Below are 24897 nucleotides of genomic sequence, written 5' to 3' on the forward strand. Positions count from 1 at the left end.
ATATATATATATATATATATATATATATATATATATGTATATGTATACCAAAACAAACTACTACTTACTAGTTGTACTACTATTCCTACTGTGCAGTTTTTCATTTATCACAGGGCTTCAGGGTACGGATCCTCCGCGATAAATGAGGGGCTACTGTATACTGTCTTTAAACCTTGAAAAGTAAAAAATAAATAAATAAGGTCAAGGTCAAGGTTCTTTATCGTCAGTCACATTACATGTGGTACATGAGGTAGAACGAAATGTGGAACAAAATCAAGCAGAAATGGTTTGCATTTGCTGTACGGCAAATTTAGCTACAAAAATGTGTTTTTATATACAAAGTACCACACTGAAATCCACAAACAGTTCACTGCCCACACTGACTTTGCATCTTAAGGTCCATCTCTTTGAAAAATTGAATGTAAGAAACAGATACGCTGGGAAACAACCATTCACGTTGCCCTCCACCCTTAAATCATTGACCACCTGCTGCTCCAAACTGGAGAACCACTCCCTAAACAAATATAACACAGGAAGCATGCTAATTTGCACCAACTTAACTCAGTGTGACATGAAATTAGATTAGCGTGACCTAATAAACTGCTGAGATCCCAAGGATCACCTGCTGTTCTGGTGCGGAGTGAATGTGCCCTTTTAAGTGTGCGTGCCTTTCATTTTCTGTACAGTTGGCGTCCTGTTCTCGAGTGGAGGGAAAGAATGGAGGCTTCAAGCAACAAGGGTGAAGATGGTGACAAAAGACATGCTCGAACAGAATGCGAGGACGTCAAAAGAAGAAAATGGAACAATGTGAATGCCGCTCCACAAATCTGGTTTAGGGAGATACGCAAGAACAGAATGACCGTGTCTACGTGTTTGAGTGACACTATAATCCTGTCTGGGTTTTGTATTCTGCGACTGCACTGTTTCGATATCACATGTTCCAAAGAGAAGTGGCATTATCTCGTCTGTTTTTATGCTACAGATAAATGTAACATTACCAATGCTACCAATGACTGTGGAGGGAAACCGCTCTAAATAAATAGATGTTTTGTATTTTACAAATAATAATTGGTCAATATTTGAATCTACACCTTTTTATCTTCAATATCCAGAGCGCATCTACGGCACAGTTTAAAAGCTGGACAATGGGTTTTGAGCTGCATTAAGCCCAGGATGCAGCAACAATGCTTCCATGAAAGCATCAAAAGGAAATCTGTTTTGATGGAAGTGGTGCAAAAGTATGAAAGTATGTCTTTGTCCATCTGCTGCAGACAACGAATCATTCATTCATTCAACCTTTATTTATACAGGTTACCCTCATTGAACCACTGGGAATCCTTTACAAGAGGAACCTGTTCCAGACAGAACATATAAAGTTCAGACAAGATAACAGTAAACAATGACAAGAATAAACTACAGTAAAAATGCAGTTAAAATAAGAGTAGTGTATAAAACAATAAATCAGGGTGCTGTAAAACAGGGTGAAATACTTAAAACAAGAACATATTTGCTTTGATTTTTCAATTGACATTATCAAATGTTTGAAACCCCTTAAAGAAATCAAAGAGGACAACTTCAGTTCCTGTTGCAAGGTGTTCCAGGTTGCAAGAGCAGAGTTGGAAAAGGCCTTTTTGCCAAGTTCAGTCCGCACTGAGGGAACGCTGCAGGTAATGATGGCCTGAGAACCCATGTTGTGACTGCAATGACAACATGACATGTGGGAGGAGGTATAAGAAGATAACAGATCAAGGAGGGATTTATTCATCCATCCATCCATTTTCTTTACCCGCTTATTCCATTTTTTGGGTCACGGGGGTCGCCGGTGCCCATGTCCAGCAATCACTGTGCGAGGGGCGGGGTACACCCTGGACAGGTCGCAAGTCCATCACAGGGCCACATAGAGACAAACAACCATTCACTCTCTCACTCACACCTAGGGACAATTTAGAGTTACCAATCAGTCTAACGTGCATGTTTTTGGTCTGTGGGAGGAAACCGGAGTACCCGGAGAAAACCCACGCATGCACGGAGAGAACATGCAAACTCCACCCAGAAAGACCCCTGGACTGGGGTTTGAACCAAGGACCTGCTCGCTGAGAGGCAGCAGCTCTACCAGTTGCGCCACCGTGCTGCCGGGATTTATTCAATTCAATTCAATTCAAAAATACTTTATTAATCCCAAAGGGAAATTATTTGTTGTTGAAACTCATTATCCTCATTTCATTAAGAGATGTTATAGATACTGATGGCTGTAGACTGGAAGGATATCATGTAAAGGTCCATCCCACAGTGGATCCTAAGAAACTGGCCGCAGATGCTGTCCAATCTGTCCACCCAGATTCGACTAGCCTCTCAGTTCCCTCGGACTGTAGGACCGCCCAAATTCAGAGCAGAACTCCTCCCAGCGTGATGGCCACTCCTCCCAGCAGTCTGCCGAGCTCCTCATTGCTGCGGACAGCCAACTGTAGGTGCCGAGGGATGATCCTGTCCTTCCGCTGTCATGACCCGTGTTTCCTACTAGTTCCAGGATCTCAGTGGTCAGGCACTTGAGCACAGCTGGCAGGTAGATGAGAATGCGTCCACAGAACATCCTTTTCAACTCATTTGGGATTTGAGGCTGTAGTTGAGATATTATTTGAGCTTTTGAGATGTTATTCAGCTGCAGTTGGTTTTAGAAAACTGCCTCGTTGCCATGGTTACGCATCATAACAAATGTCCAAAACTAAAAGAGTTTCAGTAAAAATCCTTCCAGCTGCACAGCATCCGATACCAGAGGAAACAATCATCCAAAAAATGTGATTTACATCCAGAAAAAGAGGAATTAAAGTTTCCAAAAGCAAAATCTCAGAATGAATGTTACAGAGCTGCTCCAACATGCAGCCACCTTGAGCGGCGCAATTCTAGAACATATTATAGATGAAAATGAACCAGTGTGAGAGAGTCGTCAAAGAAACCAAATAGGTCTGAGTTAATGTATTATCTAAATCTTCATTAGTCTTCAAATTTAGCAATCATTAAAAATCAAATATTTAAAGTCAAAAAGAGTTCCTTCAACGATGAAGCTACTCTTTGAAAAAAATCATGATTGATTTGTCATTCACTTCAAGCAAAAATGACAAATAGTTGGTAGAGTTGAAATTTAATGCTGCTGTGTTTTTCTTAAAATCTTTAGAGAACAAGTCAAATGAGGCAGAGGGGAGTGAACCATGAAAGTATTTTAATAATAGGAACATAATAGCTACAAACAATGTTAATGATGCATAAATTCCAATAAGGGTACGTTTTGTTACTTGCTGTATGTCTCCTATTGTAAACTCCAAACCAGTCCAGGGACAGAATCTCAGATCCATGTTTGGGTTCTTGTAAATCTGTTGTGACGATGAGCAACAATAAGCGAGTGACAACAAAAGAAAATAATATATTCCCCATTACTTATGTACCAGTCATAAGAATAAAGCCCATGAGACATGAGGTATAAAATGAAAGAAAATAAAAACTGAAAAGAGAGAATATCCTGCACCAGCTGAGATGAAGAAAAGAAAGGGAAAAAGGAATTTGACTGGAGAGGGGAAAAGAAAGGGATATATTAAAAAAAGAAAATGAAAAAGAAAACCCCTCACTGCCATATGGTGCAGAGTATAGTGTTTAATGAGGCATAAGAGCATTCCCTCTACAGAGGCAAGAGCCAATCAGATCACACATGAATGAACACAGATATGTTTAAGACATGGCATATCTCAACAGCTTCCGATATGGGACCATACTTCTGCTTTTTAAAATATTTTACCACTAAAGCGCTGAACAATGTTCCAGCAAAAGGAAAGCAGTTGGATATGACTACACTATTTAGCACTCAAACCTTTCTAACACAGAGAGATTTTCAAGAACTGGGGAAAATTAAGGCTCTGACCTGGTGCCTCAATAAAAAAGAATGCACAGCGTTTTTACTATTAGGTTAAACAGTGTAGTTTTTGGTCACAGTAGGTTTGGAAACACCAGTGGTTACAGAAAATGTGTTTTTGTTATGACGCTCTGGGGCCACTGGTAATGCTTTAACATTGCAACTTCCAAAAAAAGCTGAAAATAAAATTTTAAGGTGTATACTTTGCTTTAAAATTATGGTTTACTGAGGAAACAGTCATTAGGAAAACTGTCTTCACTCTGGTTTGTGGACCTCACAGAGAAAGGGCTCACCATTCACAGAAATCCCGGTTTAACCACAAGTTTTTCCTTGTTGGACCAACTGTCCTGTTCCCAAAAGAGTAGACTAGAAAAATCAACCATTTGGTGCAATATGTATATAGAACATTTACAAATTCAAGATAGAATACAAAATCTGAGTTCTTATTTAATCCAATGACACAAGAGAGCTGCCATATTAGTAGAACCAATGTACCAGTATCATGCTATGTTGAAATATCCATGAGCCTAAAAGAGCAATTTAACAATAAATGGTAATGTTAGACAGTTTTTGTGCAATTGTGCAACAGCTTTTGTAGCAAATAAGCCTAAATAAGAGGGCTATGTTCTGACAAAGGAAAGTATAATATAAAATATCGATATCGGTTATCGGCCAAATAAGTTTTAACATATCGATATATCGGATATCGGCCAAAAATCCAATATTGTGCATCCCTATTATAAAAGTTAGCGAATGGCATTGTTTGTGATTGATTCTGTGACCATGTTTCCATGCATATACATTTATGTATGTTTATCTATGTAATCTTTCTTGAATGAGTCCTTGCAAATAAACAAGACGATTAAAAAATCTTCATCTACCGTGAGTGTGGTTTCTTTGAGTAAACAATGTTAGGGCAAAAGATAATTTTTTCAACAAATAATTGCAGCAAATTAGCTCATTTGAAGAAAGTTAACATGTTGATTCTAAAGATATAAAGTTTTCTGTCTTCTGCTTCATTATAGCATGAGAGAATCCTCCCACTGCCTCATTAGTAGCCAACTAGGGTTGTAAAAGTATAAGATTTTCATTGTACAATAGAATTAAACTAGGGAATCATACAATTACAACAGTATTGTTGAATATTGTGATATTATTAATAAATATTGTCATGTAAAATATAATGATAATATCGTTAAATGTTAGATTTTTTTTTTTCATTTACCCTTTATTTATACAGGTAGTCTCAGTGAGTCATGACAACTCATTTTCAAGAGAGACCTGTTTAGGGATGGGAACATCAGTTGCGATAAAGCCACATTGTCCTTCATTCTCCATCTTTCTTCAAGCATGGGCAACAGTAAGGGTTCATCTGACTGGATGCCTGAACCTGAAATGATGAAGAGTTATGCCATATTTTCTTGCATGTTCTGTTGGAATTGCTGAGTAACAGATTTCAATTAGACAAGATCAAATTTTGAATTAAATTTTATAGTACGTAGACTTTTGTCACTAAATGAAGAGCGAGAAGTCCTCAAACATTAATAGGAATGATTCTTTAGGTACAATAAATATAATGGGAAATTATTTTTAACAATTCATGTTAACGTGTTTCAGCTGTGACAAATATATAAATATAACCCCAAAAGCTAATCGTGGTACTCCTAAAAATAACTCCAAATAAAGGTTTAGGAAATATATTACTTCTTCTGTCTATTAAAACCAATGTTCACCTCATTATCTATTAATTTTACAAGCACAGTTAAATCAAAATGGACTTTATTTTTGGCATCTGAGCCACCAGTAGCAAACAGATGATGAATTCCCAGTGAGGGACGATGGAGGTTGTGAGAATAGTTCACATTGCCAACACACCATCCTGATCCCTTGTCACACTCGTTCTGTCAACATCGCCTGCAGCTGAGAGACGTGTGAGTTGGTGAGAAACAGACAGCGCGTGTACCACAAAGACTTAGCGTGTCAGAACAGAGCCAGCTGTTAGCAGCATGAAATGATTCACCGAATACGCCATCGCACCAGTGTCTGTGTGCGACCCCGAGCATTTGTCACCTGTTGGATGTAACTGATGCGTGTGGTGATTACTGCAACCTATAGCCTGTCTTCACTTAGCCACAGATCAAAGTAAAACAGTACAGACTGACAGATTAATCAAAACAAACAAAAGGAAAAGCTCCAACAAAGCAGCAGAGACTTTGTGCACATTTCACAGCCACCGCAGCAGGGGTGGAGACATTTACCGGACAATAAAATTCATCTTCCAACACTTTTTTTTTAAGCTCAATAAAATCTAAAGTGTGTGTTTTTGTGAATTTTGTCTTGAGAAGACTATCTACACTCCAAAAGCAAACTGTGGTTTGTTCTGGCTTTGGTTTCCTAAGAAAGAAGGATTAAATTCAGCAGGACACCAGCAGAGGATGGTTCAGTGTTACAGAAAGCACGAGATGAATAACCTTCCTGCTGTCGGTGCATCACCACGGCTTCTGCTTGTCCGGTTTAGGTTTAAAAAATGTGATTAGTTTCAGAGTGTATTCATGTGTTTGTCTGGTTAGTATTCCCTATAATGGAGGCAAGGAAGAGTTACAGAATTTTGCCATCACACTTAAATGGCTGATGGCTCTCAGAGCCAGACGTGCTGTGTTTGTCAGCGTGGTTTTGTAGGAGATTCAGAGGGACTAATGCCACCTGCCAAGGAAACCCATAATCATCATTAAAATGGGTTTTAATTAATGATGTATAGTAAAACATCATTTTAATGTTTTGGCTATATTTCTATTATCTCCACATTGTACATGCACTCATTCATGCAAGACTTTCTTCGATTTATTACACAAAATGTCCATGTGAAAAATCAGCCGAAGCATGGTAAAGTATCTTTAAAATATCTGTGAAGTTGTTATAAAAAGTACAAGAATTTGTATTGAAGGCTAGTTGGTGCAAAAAGGACATGTGAATAAACATGCTTAGCTATATGGACCAGAATTTTAAATTTAATGCCAATAAATTTGTCAGAAAAATTGTTCTTGGTTTATTAATAATTTGTGTAATTTTGCCTCTCTTAATCATATTTATAGCTCTTTTTCATTCAACCTTTATTTATACAGGTTAATCCCATTGAGCCTCGGGGACTCGTTTACAAGAGAGACCTGATTTTAACAAAGAGTGATGACAACAGTGGACAACAAATACAACAGTAGACAATTATGTGTCAGTGCATACAAAACAGGAACATGTCTGCATTGGATTTTCCCATGAACTTAACATATGTTTGAAGCCACTTTGAGAGGTCAAAGTCGAGAGCTTCAGATCTTTTTGCAAGATATTCCAGGAAACAGTAGCAAAGTAGGAGAAGACCCTTTTCTCTAGTTCAGTCTGCACTGAGGGAACACTGCATGTAATAATGTCCTGAGAGCGCACGCTGTAGCTGCACTCACAAAGTGACATGTAGGAGGAGATGTATGAAGGCAACAGACTAAGAAGTGATTTAAAGATGAAAATGTACCAGTGAGAGAGGCTGCATGATGTTAATGATGACCAGTTAACCAGTGAATACAGGGTGCAATGGTGGGTACGATACAGCCAGTTATGAATCTTAGTGCACCATGATAGACAGCGTCCAACATCTGCAAGGTGCTTGTTGGTGCATTCATGGAAATATCCATGTAAATCTTCTTTGCATTCTTAACATCTGCTTGCCTTTCTCCTTTCTTTTGGCTCTAAAATATTGTTTAAAAACATTAAATTCCTAAAAACCCATGGTTTGTTTACTGTTTTAAACAAATATATGAGTCTGAAATTTTGACTGAAATACGTCTCATTGACACTTCATTCAAAAGTGCAATCATGTTATAGAGACAACATCTGACAAGCCCCTTCTGGTCTTCAAATTGGAGGCTCTAATTTATTATGAAGGTGTTCCCCAGTGTGCGCTCAGGAAGTCAGCGAGCTTTATTGTCATGTGCAGCATGTTCATTCAATGTATCCTTAGATGTATGAAAATAACCTTGAAGGTTTCTAAAGCTATACACAAATTTTGTTGACGATATAAAACTGCATCAAATTAGTGCTATAATGCTCAACTTATTTGCCTCCCTTATTTCTTTGTTATTCGGACCCTTATGCCTTTTTCCCCATTGTTTAAGCCATATTTTATCAAAAAAACATCACAGAACAACAGAAATTCCTGCACTGTTACTCAGATTCGTCAACAAGCAGCGCTCCATCTCTTTGGAGTATAGAGCACATCTGTGTGTCTGTCTGGATGATGGAGTGCTGCTTAACAAGCTTAACCAACAAACCACATGCTGAACATCACAGGGGAGCTACATCACCTGCTGAAAGTGATATCTTGGCTTCGGTAGCGCACAAAAGCGCACACACAAACAGATGTGTGGCATGCAGACATGCACCTGTTTATGTGCTTGCATGAGAGCTTTCCACTTTGATGCCTTGTTCTCAACTACCTCACATTATTTTCCCTCATAACGGGCCTCTTTGATTTTATTTTTATGTTTATTGTATTTGGAGTCACATTGTAGTCTTTCATATGAGCATTGTCCAGTTTACAACTTATAAATAATGTGTGCCGGTGGTGAATTTGCTCCGTGACCAGGGTGTTCCAGGTGTCTGGTTGGGTGAAAGTTAGGAAATCAGCAAGTTCTTGGACTTTACAAAGACTTTGGAATAGAAAACAGTCAAACTTGAAAGAAGTGAACTCCAAAGCACTACCAATCGTTCATATGTTACACAAAGGCAAGATGGCTTTTAGATGCAAATCAGTGACTGCACCATTCATAATTGTCCCTGTTCTCACAACCTTTTAACACCTTAGGTTATGAAAGCGCTTATGACGGATGTGAGTGCCACGCACACACATTACAAGCTCTCTTGCCTGGGAAATATTTAAAGGAAGTAGAGGAAAAGGAAAGCAGGAGACCAAGAAATAAATAACTCCTTTGTGTAGTGGTTAAATAAACAGTGCAGCACATTACAGATTCTGACAGAGTCCAAACTGATAAGACGCTTCCTACACACAGAAACTGTGTGTGTGTGTAGCAAAACAGTGAGCGAGAGAGAGAGCAACGAGATGGATTGAACAATATACAACAAAAGAAAAGCAGCAACAATACAAATAAAGAAAAAGGCCAAAAAAAAATGACTATGAATAAAACTGGAACCAGATTATAATCAAAACAAGATCAAACTAAGTTGTGAGTTTTTTTATACACTTCTGGTAACCCATTTCCTTGCTTTGATATTAAACATGGATTCTCTTCATTAAAAGCAAAGGCCAAACTAAGCTGACCGGGCCAGCACGCTCATTTTAAAAATCCAAACAGTGATTATTATCTACAGTAAATTATGGAACAATACTGAGAATAGTCTGTGTTTGTCTTGAATCTCAGCAACGTGACAAAAGCTCACGCTCCAATCCCTTATTCCAAATACAAAGTACTAGCTCGCCAAAAAGTAACCCACTCCATCAGTTCTTAAATATGTCTTTAACTGACAGAGCGGGATATGAAATGTCCCACAATCTCAACCTCATACCCAAATTAAGAATCAAACAGAACAAACCTGGAAAAAAAGATCCATTAGTTTATTAGCTTGGCTGTAACAGCACTTGTGAGCATGTGTGTCCAATCTGAGAAGCCACATATTCCTTTGACAGAAGAAGAAAAGTTTACACCAGCAACCATTATACTGCAAATCACAACCCTTGTGGGGAGATTCTTGCTTCGAGACTCTTGGCTCGGTCACAGTAAAAAAACTGAAAAACGTGCAAGAATGAGCAAATCAAACCTTATCCACTCACTCTAGTGTACTGCTAAACCACCCGTGATGTCTGGCGTGGGATTACACCAGCACCCAGTGCCAGAATATCTGCCAGCTATGATTAGAAAAAGGAGGAACTGTCGATTACAACTGTTGCTGAACTAGAATTAAGGTCCAAAGAGTTCATCTGAGAGATTTAACAGCTCAGCACAGAAAAAAGCTTTTTTTTTTTATCAGTTATACGCTGCATCATTTAGACACTTAGATTTCCTTTACAATCAGTACTCAAACGTTTTTCATTTCAAACATTTTCCTCCAGTTAAACAATTCGTATCAGTTTAAGACCCAACTGAAAGACAGTTAGCCATCTATTTTCCTTTTTCAGGAGAGGTCCGCAACAATTAATCAAGCCCTGGAGTCATGGTAAAAGCAAGAGAGTCAAGCTACAGAGATAATATACATACCATGGGTTCACCCCACACCACTAGAGTAGATATGGCAGTGCAACATGGTGAAAAAAGGACATTTGAAAACAGTAAATCTCCTCACAGTAGCTTTAGGACTTCAGGTTCTCAATTTATTTTTTCTTCTACCTTTGTAAGTCTTTCCCTCCTAAAATGGACAATGAATAGCTGCACTGTTCCTTTTATAGAACATGGACTTTTTGAATTCTAACCATGATTTAGAGCTTAAAAGGGAACTATCGTCTCAGACGGTTCTCCGAAACTTTGCGTCTGTTTTCAACTTAAGACAAGTTTGATTTCTATGCAGTTTCATAATGAAATGTAAATCAGACTTTTGTCAAAGAAAATATTCTGAAAGGAGGAGACGGTACTAGTAAAAACATAAATAAGAGACAAAAAAATAATAATTTCTGAACAGTTTAACTCAACAATACTTAACGGACTATTTTATCTAATCTGTATCTTGTTACTGTCTTGATTTTATGACGTGCGTTGCTGCTTTTTCTTGGCCAGGTCACCCTTGTGTAAGAGATCTTGATCTCAATGGGCTTTGGATCTGGCTAAATAAAAGTTTAATAAAAATGTATACATTATGAACCAGCCAGACCTCTCAGATGAGCAAGCACAGGATTATTAATTGCTCCATAAATCACAAGCAAATGTTGGGAATGGTCTTTTAGTTTTTATGTACCTCATGTGGAACAAACTAAGGCTTGAGCCTGATCGGATCATATTTAAATCTAAATTAAACACATACTTAAGTAATTGATTTTAAACTGTTTGGTACTGCTTTTATGAATTGTCTTTTAAATGATTGAACATTGTACTTTGTATTTGGGGTGGGGGGGTGCATGCAGAGTTTTTTTTTTTTTTTTTTTGCTTTGCTCTTGTCAACTTGTTTTTATTCTGCAAAGCACCTTGAGTTGCCTCCTGGTATGAAATAAATTTGCCTTGCCATGCCCAGTTTTTATCTGTGTAAGTAAATACACTAAACTGTATTAATAATAAACAAAAACAGGCAGAAAAAAAAATTATGTGATGCAAAGTTTGCTTTCTTTTGTCTGGGTTTTACTTACCTCTAAAAAGCAGGTACCAGCCGGGGTGTTTTCTTTGATGGAGGCATTGTAGAACTTCTTTGAAAACTCAGGTACGTTGTCATTAACGTCTTGTAGCACAATGTCTACGTTCACGGTTGATGACAAAGGCGGGCGACCGCCATCTGTCGCCACAACAGTTACACTAGGAGCCGGCTCGGATTCAAAGTCCAGAGCAGTTGCAGTGGTAATGATCCCCGTAACTGCATCAATCAAGAACCAGTCAGAACGAGAGTTTTTGCCCTTCAGTAGGCTGTAACGCACGTCACCGTTGTGGCCTTGGTCCTTGTCCCTGGCTGTTACCTGAAGAACGAAGGACCCGGGATACACAACCTCAGGAATGGTTTGTCTGTACGCCTGCTGGTCAAACAGAGGAGGGTTGTCATTGACATCCGTTACTTGGATGGTGAAGGAGGACTCTGCCCTGAGGGGAGGTGTGCCCGAGTCTGTGGCCATGACCCTTAAGTCATACGAATCTCGCTCCTCTCTGTCCAAGACCTGATCTACGTATATCAGATAAATGATGCTGTCCTTGGTTGTTAGAGCAAACTTCCCATCACCCCCCTCCAGGGAGACATTGACGTTAGCGTACTCTCCATAGTCTGGGTCAGTGACAGATATACGAGCAACGTACTGGCCAGGCTGGGCTCCCTCTGAAATTCTTGGAGAGCCATCCTCACTGAGGAAGATGATGGTCATGGTAGGCTGGTTGTCATTAAAGTCACGGACATGAATGGTCACAAAAGCGTTGGTCACCTGGAAAAATATGATAGTACAATAATTAATTATACTTGGTGTTCCAATCAGTCTGATTTACAAACGGACAAAAAATTTAAAACTTACATAAAGAGAATCCAGTTAAACAAACGAGACAAAAATATTATACTTGGTCATTTATTTATTGAGGAAAATGATCCAATAATACATATTTGTGAGTTGCAAAAGTATGTGAAACTTTGCTTTCAGTATCCTGTGTGACACCCCCCAGCCCCCCGTGTGCAGAAATAACTGTAACTAAACATTTACGGTAACCGTTGATCAGTCCTGCACACCGGATTGGAGAAATTTTTGTAATATTGGATCATTTTTCTCAATAAATAAATTACCAAGTATAATATTTTTGTCTCATTTGTTTAGCTGGGTTCTCCTTATCTACTTTAGGACGTGTAAAAATCTGATGATGTTTTAGCTCTTATTTATGCAGAAATATAGAACAATTCTAAACTTTCAAGTACCACTGTACAAAAATGTACTATGGATTGAACCATTGATGAAAAAGTACAGGAGAGGCTCTTGCAGATTTTATTAGTTTTATAGATAATTTGTTGTTTGGTAATGTTTTTCTTTTGAAAACAGCTTCTTCCATTTTGGGTCACAGGGGTCGCCGGTGCCCATGTCTGGCAATCACTGTACGAGAGGTGGGGGACACCCTGGACAGGGCACAAGTCCTTTTCAACTGGCGGGTCAGTGGACATGCATGACTGGTGACAGCTGTCCATCTGAGCTTAACGTGACTTGCAGCTCGTTAACATCATATACAGAAGATGTCGTAAATTTCTTCTAAATCTCAAGCTGTGGTTATCCCGTGCGAATGCATCACATAAAAAGCAGATGTTGGGGAGAAATTTATTACGTGGTCCATAGGTAAAACTAATCCCATGGCTTAAGATAATAATAATATGCCACTAGAAAATCAAAAAAAGCCTATTGTCTTGGAGCCATAAATGTTTAGATTTTAAATGTTAGACATTTAACAGAAATTAAAATCCTTCTAAAATGAAAAAAAAAGTGTTGCACAAAGTGCATATAAACACAAAATATTGTCTATAGCTTTACCCTGGTTACAATAGGAAATTCATAAACATATAGATTAACCTGATTAACCTGACTCACACATCACCACAAATATTATTTGTGTCTACATCTAAATATAATTACAAAACCAAGATAATTTGTGATGTATAAATAGCTTAGTACCATTTCAATTTTAAAAGACGAAAACAATTCACTACAATCTGCAAGCTGTGATTACTAAAGACTGCACATTGTTCTAATGCACTTTAATGAACAGCTATAAAGCAATTACCTCAGGCTGGCTGGCATTATCCTTGGCCTGGACCACCAGTTCATGAACCCTTTTCAGCTCAAAGTCTAAGGGTTTATTTAGAGTAATGACTCCTGTCTTCAGATCAATGACAAAGTAGCGGTCAGGATCACTTTGACGGCGGTTGATTTCATAAAGGACAAGACCGTTATCTCCTTCATCCTGGTCTGCTGCAAACACCTGCAGGCAAAGCAAATCAAACACTGAAATGTGTTAGCAAATGTATAATTTGTTAGCTCCGAAATACTTGAAGACTGTGTCTAACCTGCAGAATGCTGCTTCCTTGTGGGAGACTTTCAGAAATAATTGCATGGTATCTGCTCTGATTGAAGACGGGTGCATGATCATTGATGTCAGTCACTGTCATTTCCAGAGTCATGGATCCAACCTTTCTGGGGGAGCCTCCATCAAAGGCCTCTATAACTAGGTTGTACGATGAGCGTTTCTCTCTGTCCAGCAGTCCATTGACCACCAAATCCAGATACAGAACCTTGTTAGCACCCCTCTTAGTCTCAAGCCTGAATGTCTGGCCTACGTTACCCTCTCGGATGGCGTAGCCTTGGGTGGTCAGCTGGTCTTTGTCAGCATCAGTCGCAGGATCCAAGGAAAACCTGGTCCCTACTGCTGTGTGTTCAGGAATTTTAAGAATGGCTTTCTTTTTGGGGAACGCAGGTGCGTGATCGTTGATGTCGTTAACAGTAATGGACACCTCAATAGTGACACCTGTCATAGTTACAGCAATGAAGCTGTAGTGGTCCCTCTCCTCACGGTCCAGACGGCGTGCTGTGGTAATGATGCCTGTGGTCTCATCAATGTGGAGGTCGCTGCCAACACCTGTGCCCTCATGGTCCGAGATAAAGTAAAGGCTTGCGGTTTCACCGGGTGGTAATCCTGCACTGATATCTCCAACAATTGTCCCTGCTGGTTGGCCTTCATCCAGCTGGAGCTCCAGTGCTCCAAGAACAGCTGTGGTCTGAACCAGGACGATGACTAAATAAAACAGCAGCTTCTGTTGGCACTGACTTGAATGAACACAGGGTCCACTAGCCCAAGCCCTCTGCCTTGACCTATTACTTGTTACTGGCATGGCTATAGCTCTGTTAATCCTGAGGGGAACAAAAGAGAAAAAGAGAGAGAAAAATTAGGGCATGCTTTTTATGTGTTTTATGTGTGCAAAATCTCTTGGCACAAAAAGCTACCAAAATGTTCTATATTTCAAAGGTGAGTATGTATCTTAAATCCCTGCATGACAGAGTGCTAACACTTTTACAATCCAGAACTAATATTAAAGATGTTGCCTGATAAATTTCAGCTTTGTTCCCTCTGAAATGGATATAAATAACATTTTTTGGAAACAACTCCACCAGGGCGGTTTGAAAAATGTATGAAAATTCGATCCAGGGTCCACACGAGTTTGAGGCACTCTGAGAACAAAACCATAAAATAGATTTATTCTGAGGAAACTTTTATTTATTTATTGCTGGCTGAGGGTTGAATTTCAAAAACAATAAAAACATGCAATACAAAAACAGAATTTGGCATTAAGATGACTTTTTTTTCTCTAAGCATTTGTATCAAACATTTGTATCAGACATTTATGCCCAAAAAATGATGGTTTGCCAAGTGTCCCAAAAACATGGATGGGTTATTTTTGTGTGAAACATTGTTTACATGTCAAAGTTCATGCTCAATAATCCAGGTAAAAAATCCAACCAAGTTAAGTCAGGTCCTCTTGACAGTTCTTTTTTTTTGTTCATTTCATTCAGACTGATGAAGTCCTTTGGATGAAAGACGAAACGTCTCACCCAACAAAAAAAGAGAAACCGTCCAGATGACTGACTTATTAACTTTGTTGGATTTTCTACCTGGATTATTGAGCATGAACATTGATGTTTTGAACCACTTTGGCTATGGCTGCCTCAGAGGAGTTGACAGCGGAGAGGGCGGGCTCCAAAAAAATCTTATCACCAGCAAACTGGTTGGCCCACCATGGGAGTGTGCTGCTTGTGAGACTGAGTTTGTTGTGGTTCCTCGGACTGATGAAGTCCTTTGGATGAAGGACCAAACATTTCAACAACAAAAAAAAGAAAACGTCCAGAGGACCTGACTTCACTTTGTTGGATTATTCACACATCTTTAAAGAATGTATAAAACTCACATGACTGTTTCCCAGCATCAAACTAAAAACCACAATCTGATACTTTCAGAAAGTTAAAACAAACACCAATAATTATTTGCAAATGAATTGAACCAAGATTGACACATGTACAGTACTTTTGCAAACTACAATAAAATAAAATATAAAAAAAACACCCAACTATACTGGAAAGTCTGTGCAAATTCAGCTAAACTCAAAATACAGACGCACAGTTTTACGCCTTGATGAGGTTCACAAACTTTTAGAATACTTTGGAAATGGTGTGGGTCCAACCTGTATTTTTAGGACAGATTTTTGAGCACTCAGCTCTTTAAAACAACATCAAGATCCACCTCACATGTCATGGTTCAAACTGTGTCGCCAGAGGGAGTCTTCTTAAGAGATATTCCACATCGATCTGAAGATCAATGCCTAAATTCTGGGAATATGACAAAAAATGTTGCTGACTTATTCTAGATATGGGATGCAGGTAAACAGTGGGTACAGACTGAAAAAGAGTGCTGAAAGTGTTGGATATTGGCCCATATTGGTCAGCCATATTTGGGCAGCAAATCACTCCCATAGTGCATCTGGACAGTTAACTTTTGGAATTTCTTTTGACCCTGAAGTGGAAGCAAGCCTGCTGGCAACTCGTGTTTGCAGAAAGCCTGCATTCAACTTCAATGCTCTAATCATGAACAGTGACAGAGTTAGGCTCAGTTTTAAGAGGACAGTGAAAATGATGGTGACAGTTAAATCGTTTCCTTGTTTGTAAGTTATAATTCACTAATTTCTGAGTTTTTTGAGCATATTAAAAGTGATCTACTAAGTCCACGTGCAACAATATTGTTCACCAATTGCAAAGATTTTAGTTTAAATGAACAAAACGCAAAACTGATGTTGAGAAATGCTACTTCCTCAGTTGGCTGAGACGAGCTGGTCTGGGAAGCTCAGTCCTCACCTCCTTCTACAGGTGTGCAGTGGAGAGCATCCTGTGCTCCAGCATCAACGTGCAGCATGGAGGCTGCACAGCTGCAGAAAGAAAAGCTTTGCAGAGAGTGGTGAAGGCTGCACAGAAGACTGCTGGAGTCAGCCTCCCCACCATCACAGACATTTACACCTCCAGATGCAGGAAGAGGGCCACCTGCATCATGAAGGACCCCACTCACCCAGCACACACACTTTTTGCCCCGCTCCCCTCAGGCAGGAGGTTGAGGAGCATTAAGTGTAGAACCAACAGACTGAGGAACAGCTTCTACCCTGAGGCTGTTAGACTCATGAATCTCTAACCAGGATAATCACTGTGAAAAAAAAATCACTGTAATGCCACTTTATTGTTGATATGGGCTGCTGACTATCCATGCTGCTGATCTTATGCTGCTGATGTATTTCACGCCGCTGTGTTCATTCGTACTCATCTGCTCACACAGACTCATGTTCGTGCTGCTGTTGTTCGGCATATTGTTTTTGTACTATTAGTTCTTAGCTTATTTTTAGTTTAGTGTATTTCTTAGTTCATATCTTAGATATTATTACTGTTTTTCTTTACAATTTGTACTTTTGTTGGCTGTAACTGGGACCCTGTGTCCACAATTTCATTCCACCACATGTGATGAGAATGACAAATAAAGAAACTTTGAGTTTGACTTGATAGAAATCACTCGCAACTGCTACTACTACACCAAGTTTTAGCTAAATATGTATAAAAGTGACCAAGTTAAAGTAATTTATGTTTTCTATGGTTGAGTTGTGGCAGACTTGGGTTGACTTCAGAAGTTGTTAGGGTTACTTTCTGAAAGTATTTTTAAAATTCACACACCAGTTCAAGGGATCCTTTGTTAAATGAAACACCGATGCACCGTCACACAAAGGAAATTACGACACTGGCCTTTCATTGCAATGGGCGATAATAAAAACACAATTTTATATCTAACAAAACCTGCTCCAATGTTCCATTTCACCTGTTTTTCAACGACCCTGACCCCTTGCAGTAGTTTATGAGGGCTCCGAAGAGGAAGAATTAATAAAGGCTATAGCTCCACTGGGACAGCAAGAGGAACACTAATACTGCTCCCCCCCTCCACCCTGACTCTAACACTGACCTCTACATCTGGTTCAGACGGCTGCCCTGGACAGTTACTGCACTCCCACACAATGGTGGAGAGCAGAACTAAGTCCAAACACATGTATGCCACATCTGTATGCACGCACGGTTTGTTGTGCTCGCTTGCGTAAAAACCAAGCACGTGTGTTTGCGTGGACGAGACTTTGCGTCTTTGAACGATAGTGGGAAAATAACGAGAACCCAAAAATAATTTCTAAGTTAGAGATTCATGGGCATGTTAATGAAATTTTTCCAATCCTAGCTGAGGAAAAGCCAAAGTCAGAGACACCAAACTCTGGGAGAATTTACCCACAGTTCTGTGCCATAATGCATCCACTGGGGAAGAGGAAACAAAAGAAGAGCAAAGAACAAAGAAAATAAATGAAAAATGTGGATGTGTGATACAACAAGAAAAATTTACATCCACACATAAGCGATTAGCATTTGCCTGACAGCCTGATTGTCTCCAGGGACCACTGAGCTGTGAAGTGTGACGTGTTTATGACAGAGTCAGAAAGAGTTGATCCCAAAATGTGTGTTTTTACATGTCCCCTCCCTCATCGCTTCACACGAGTGTCAATAAAAGGTTTGTTTATTAATGTATCACATGGCTTTAATCTGTTAAGTTTCGATGAAAAGTGTATTTATAACGTCATCTTCCTTTTTGACATGTGCCGTAATACACTTGGGTTGTACTACGGAAAACATGATCTGAGCAATGAAAAGAACAAAGACTGAAGAAGACGAGATTAAACAGATGAGCAGAGGAGGAAAACTTGATCCATTCCCTCGTTCTGCCAGATATGATCAAATGTTTACTTTTTCTACCAATTTAAGTGTTTTATTTCAACTAACATCCAAAGTTTAACCTATCAGCATTTATTAATTTTTTTCATTTAGGTCATGGCATCTGCATATGAGCCATAGCATCACCACTGACAGACAGGGCCAAGCCTGGAGGGCTCCATGCAGTCTCAGTCACATTGCTCCTTCATAAGCTGACTCTGAAGGCCTCAAAGCCTTAAATACATCAAACACTCTTACGAGCTGGTAATAAATATTCAAAAACAACAGCGTTCCCCACGTGTGATCATTTACAATACTCAAGCAGGTTTATGTCGTCGAATCTCAGAAAGAGCAGCTACATTTCCCGTTTCCTTTGCGTGTTTACTCCTCCTCCTCCTCCTTCTCTCCCTCCGTCTGCCTGTCCCACCTAATGGGTTTAGCAGACATGGTTGGGCACGATGCAGCTACTACCCACACTGCCAAACTAAACAGGACCCAGAGTCAAAAAGTTCCCAGTTCCATGTTTTCCGTCTTTCAACTGATTCTGTTTCATCGAGAAGCATAGACAAGATTTTCATCAGCAGTCAAACTAGACAGAAGACAGAGAGAAAGTTTTTTATTGTCAAATGTCAGAATCAGGGATGCACCCATCAATCGGATGAGGGTCGGAATAATGCCATTTTCAGCTGGAAAAAATTGAGCAGTAATTGTTAAATTCAAAGATAAAAAAAAAGGTTTTCTGTGAAAGCATAATTAAGATGTGCCAACTTTGCTAACAGTAATATTGCATCCAGCTCAGGGGTCTGCAACCTGTGGCTCTTTGGTTCCTCTGCAGCAGCTTTGACCAAAACTAGCATAAAACTGAATTTTATTTTAATTATTACCAACAATGAAAATGGCTAGTTTTATCAGATTTCCTGTCATTTTCAAATATGTGAAAAATAGTACAAATACAAGGCGTAAAACATGTGGACTGCGTCATGCTAGCAGTTTGTTAGACACTTTAAGTCGACTTCCAGTCTCTCAGTGTGATATTTATCTCAAAACCACCAGAATGTTTTGGAATGTCTTTAAGACAAGCTGCTGAGAAGGAATATGGTGATTAACTTTAATAACACTAAGAAAAAAACACAAAAAACAAAGTAAAAGTAAACAAAAGTATTTATTTTTCTTTAAAAATGTAACTGGATATCAAACAAACTGGTCTAATTTTATATTGTCTTTAACTTTATGCTTTATGTAGGATGCTTAATTCTTCAACGCTTAAGAGAACTCACATCGACCTGCAGAGTTCAGTATTTTAATGTTTATAAAATTGTTAAAAAATAAATGCTTTTTTTTCTTTCTTTACATGAATCTGGTCTTTTATTTTGTATTAAAATGTAAAAATATCAATAAATGTTAATAATAGCGGTAGTTAGACATTTTTCATGTATCAACCCCACTGGCTGGAAAAACCATCTCCAACAAACTTGCAGTGGTCCATGGGCCACCACTTGATAGTACGCAGTTGTAGCAGGTTTTGCAGGTCCAGACACGTCATAATTATTAAGCAAAGTGGCAAAAATGTCTCCTTTTATTGCAAAGGTTTCAGACCCCTGATCTAGCTGGTAATAGATGTCTGCATGCTTTGTATCTCAGTTTTCATGCTGTTTGAGTTGCGTGTGGACTTAAGGGGCTCGACAGCTATGACCCCCATGATCCCCTCAGTTGTCTGTCCCTGAATATAGACATCCTATTTCTACGTCCAGCTGTTCCGTTGCATGTGTATGTGCTGTCTGTTTATTTGATCCTCAGCCTATGTGCATGTACTCATGTTTCCTCTAATTAAGTTTCTACATAAAAGGTGGATATCAGTTTCTGTTTATTTGCACAAGTGGGCTAATTAAAACTAAATCACCCTCAATCTAAACGCGCTGAAGCAGAATCCACCCGTCAGACAGTCAGAAGACCCCTGTCTGGATAGCTGCACCCCCACTGAAATACACGAGCTTTTGCTATACAACACTCATTCAATGTTAATGCAGGAGTGAGATCACGAACATGTCATACAAGTGCAACTTCACCCAAGTGAAGAATTTCAAATAGAAACAACAAATATCTGGGTCACAAAGCCTGGTGGAGGTTTGAATTATTCATAATGATGTAAGAACCGCTTGTTTGTTTGACTCTAACTCATTCACAGATTTCCTCTCTGAATATGAACGTTATGTTGGAGATCAGAACCTTGTCTTCTCCAGCTGATGTCCATTTATGTCTACTTTGATTTCAACAGCATGAGTTGCACAACGTACTTCCGCCATCATAGTTTACCAGTCACTTCTTGTTTAAAGTACTGTATACCTCTACTTGACCATATTTGAGAAAATAAGACCAGATTTTACACCTTTTAAAGTTTACTACAACTTTGTTTTTGCTTTTTCTTTCTGTTCCAACTCAAGTAAAAATGGTTGCAACAGATATTGGGCTTTTGGTGTGGTAGTAGCTGAGACTCATTCCCAACGCATACAGTGAGAACATACAGTGTTTCCCAATGCATACAGTGTTTAAAACTTTAGCATGAAAAACTGTAGGAAATTTGCTTGTTTAATTAGGTAATGTTTTTTTTTTGTTTAATTGTCTTTTTTGTTAGTGTTTTGGGCAGCACAATGGTGCAGTTGGTAGAGCTGCTGCCTCTTAGCTAGAAGGTCAATGGATCGAATCCAGGCCGAGGGCCTTTCTGGGTGGAGTTTGCATGTTCCCTCAGTGCATGCGTGGGTTTTCTCCAGTTTCCTCCCACAGACCAAAAACCTTCATGTTAGGCTGATTGGTAACTCTAAATTGTCCCTAGGTGTGAGTGAAAGTGAAAGGTTGTTTGTCTCATTTGTCTCTATGTGTCCCTGTGATAGACTGGAGACCTGTCCAGGGTGTACCCCGCCTCTTGTATAATGATGGCTGGACATGGGCACCAGTGATCCCCATGACCCAAAATAGACGAAGCGCGTAAAGATAATGGATGAATGGATGTGAGTGTCCTGTGAGTGTTGAACATTATATCTATTAAATTTGGGCTCTTATGTAAGATAATAAAATGATTTACAGTAAATAACACGAGAGGTGAGGTACACCTTGGACCAAGACTTCACTTCAACTTTGTTCATTATCAACATCCTTCCATCCATCCATTTTCTTCCGCTTATCCGGGGTCGGATGGCCTCGGATTTGGAAGAACTGATCCTCATCCTGGTCACGTCACACTCGACTGCGAACCGCTCCAGTGAAAGTTGTAGATCACGACCTGATGAAGCCAATAGGACCACATAATTTGCAAAAAGCAAAGACGCAATCCTAAGGCCACCAAAACGGATCCCCTTAACACCTTGGCTGCACCTAGAAATTCTGTCCATAAAAGTTATGAACAGAATCGGTGACAAAGGGCAACCTTGGTGGAGTCCAACTCTCACCGGGAACGAGCCGGACTTACTGCTGGCAATGCGAACCAAGCTCTGACACCAGCTATACAGGGACCTAACAGCCCGTATCAAAAGGCCTGGTGCCCCATACTCTCAGAGTACCCCCCACAGGGTTCCCTGAAGGACATGGTCGAACGCCTTCTCCAAGTCCATCAGCATCAACATTAAAAGGTAAAATATTTAATGACAGAAGTGTTTATTCTAAACTAAATCTACCATGCTGTTATTGTTGTGCTAAGGTTATAATCTTGCACAACAAATCTGAAACAAAAATTTGCCTGATGTGGGTTCTTAGGCATATGACGATCCCTTTTAAGCTTATTGAACGTGATATGAATTATGTACCTTTGAATAGTGAAAATAGAAGCAAATATCAACAAAAGTGGAACATATAGATGCAAAGCAAAACACAAAAATGTAAAGAATTGAGATGTTTAATTTTAGTAATATAACAGACAGTTGTCTCTTTTTATGATAAATGAAAATAATTTCCCTCAAACTAAGGAAAGTCAAACAACTTCCTCTGAGTCTTCCCTCCTTTTGTATTCATCACCACAAGAAGTGCAGTTTATGAAAAGGAACAACTCCTGAGGCAGAAACAGCAGTCAATTAAAGGGATCAACGGGATATTTTACTAGTTTTCAGTGGAATAATTATACTTGTACAACCCTAGTCTAAAAAAATTAAATAAAAAAGCTTCTTTTGTTTTTATCTTTCGTCTCTAACTTATATATCCCAATGTTTCAAGACTGATCAATTCTTTATTGGTTGCTTTTTATGCCACACACATTCAAATAAGTTAGTCTGCAATTTAAAGGCTGAATTCTGATTCTAAACAAGAATTTATGAAGAAAAAACAACATGTTATGCCACCAAATAAAGAAGTTAGGGTTAGTTTTATGAGTGCACAATTTGCACAAATGTGCTTGTGAGTCAACTGTGAGGTCACAGAGAAAGTGAAAACATGGCTGGACAGATAAATGGCACGTGTGGAGACTACAACGTTTTTGTTCTTAAAGAAAAAAGAACAATTCAAAATGTATGTAAAAGGTAAAATTAAACTTTTAATGTATAAAATCAGGAGCGTATGTAAAGAGAGTGACAAAAAGTGTTGGATGCTAAAGGGAGAGATGTCCATGAAGGTAGAGGAGCAGCTGCCACCTAGCATCACTCAGCGCCCCTCCCCATCGGGAGCTTGCTTAATATCCCACAAGGGCAAAGCTGCTGAGTGGAACCATGACTCTGTCAAACTAACAGTGCAACTGAGATGAATTCCCTTTACAGCAGATCAAACTCATGACTTCATTATTAATTATGAGTTGTCTCACTGATGTACTCTACAGAGAAAACAGAACCCTGACTGGAAGCAATTAAACATCAGGAAATATTTTTAGTGCTGAATGTGGAAGCCATTAAAGTGTACAATCAACTACCTCATAATTGGATTAGTTTTGATCTTAACAGTTTCAGTTTTGTTGTGCTATGTTATAGGAGTTTTATGGCATTTGTTGTCACAGATTTATTTTAAGTAAAAGTATTTATCACCTGTTACCAAACGGCAAAGGCGGGTGATAAAGTTCCCGCCTTTCTGGGTGCGACCATCTGTGTGCATGTATGTCTGTTGCCAATATATGTCTCATGAACTGCTGGGTGGATTTTAATAAATCTTTCAGGAAATGATCGTTGGATGTATATCTACAACAAATAACTTTGGGACCTAACCCAATTTAAGATGGCCGCATTAGCTAACTCACAATAAAAAACCATTAAAGTGGTGATAATTCAGTTCACTGTACAGATGAGCTAATATTTAGTGTGGTTGTAGCAGTGATGCACATGCTACTCATTTTACAAGAAACATTTTTTTAAAGTGTCAACCCTGTTTGTGTTAGCAAAATATCTCTTGATCAGTGATCAGTGCTAGACCGCACTAAAGTCAATTTTACAGACAACCAGCAAAGATTTTATGTGGAAATTGCTGAGCGTCTATTCATCCATCCATCATCTTTACCTGCTTCTTCCTTTTTGGGTTACAGGGGTCATTGGTGCCCATATCCAGCAGTCACTGTGCAAGAGGCGGAGGACAACCTGGGCAGGTCTCTAGTCCATCACAGGGACAGAGACAAACAAGACAAACAATAATTCACTCTCTCACTCACACGTAGGAACAATTTAGATTTACCAATCAGCTTAACATGCATGTTTTTGGTCTGTGGGCGGAAACTGGAGTACCTGAAGAAAATCCACAAATGCACGGAGAGATAGTGTTGTAGTACTAAAGACCGGTCTTGGTCTTAAGACCGGTCTCAAGACCACTTTTTGGTGGTCTCGGTCTCGTCTCGGACTCGACCGCATTTGGTCTCGGTCTTTTCTCGGTCTTGGACATTGAGAACTTGGGATTTTATTTCAAAACCAGTCAAGACCACAACTGTGGAAATATCACTAAATTGCCAGAATATTGTCCAATTTATTTTAACATCTTTGTTTTTATTGGATACAAAACGTTCTGGATCCAATCCAAGCGATAATGTTACTCAATGTTAAATACATTTTTTGTTACTACTGTCACACCCATCCCCTTTCACTTGCACGCGTCACTCCCAGTGTGGCCAGATTGGGCAGTTTACTGCCAACTGGGCGGTTTCACTCTGATTTTGCTGGGAACGCTGGGAATATTTTTGGTGTAATGTTGCATTTTGCCACATATTGTTAAATTACCTTGGCTTGCACTGATGTGCGTTCATGTTCAAACAGTAAATGTACTGTAACAATATATCGATTGGGCAGATTTTTGTGTGATGTGGCAGTTGTTAACAGATTTTTGGGCTGGAAAACCTCGACTCTATCTGGCAACACTGGTCACTCCAAGAAAATGAGGAATGATTGTCTGGGTACGGGAGAAGATATCTGCCAAATCATCAATTATAAAATTTGGCTATTTAATTCACAAAGAATATACTTGTAACTAATGTAACTATATGGTTATCCTTGGTCTTGAGTTTGGACATATGAAGAGTGTTTTGCCTGCGTTGGTGGGCTTTGGGGCCTGTGCCGTGGGGGGG

The 24897-nt window shown here is 39.2% G+C and overlaps 2 protein-coding genes across 3 annotated transcripts in view; both read right to left on the reverse strand.

Annotated features, from left to right (window-relative positions):
• The window catches only part of dchs1b (dachsous cadherin-related 1b), an 84747-nt gene extending 70304 nt beyond the window's left edge, over positions 1–14443 (reverse strand). Inside the window, exons 1-3 of the mRNA XM_037687951.1 lie at positions 13622–14443; positions 13339–13536; positions 11235–12008 (exon numbers count right to left, since the gene is read on the reverse strand). Of these exons, the coding sequence (XP_037543879.1) occupies positions 11235–12008; positions 13339–13536; positions 13622–14443 (1794 nt within the window). The remainder of the gene's footprint in view (positions 1–11234; positions 12009–13338; positions 13537–13621) is intronic.
• The window catches only part of smad9 (SMAD family member 9), a 937424-nt gene that overhangs the window by 667764 nt on the left and 244763 nt on the right, over positions 1–24897 (reverse strand). The window lies entirely within an intron of this gene.

The sequence above is a fragment of the Nematolebias whitei genome, chromosome 14 (assembly GCF_014905685.2).
Source record: "Nematolebias whitei isolate Nwh7 chromosome 14, NemWhi1, whole genome shotgun sequence".
Lineage (NCBI taxonomy): Eukaryota > Metazoa > Chordata > Actinopteri > Cyprinodontiformes > Rivulidae > Nematolebias > Nematolebias whitei.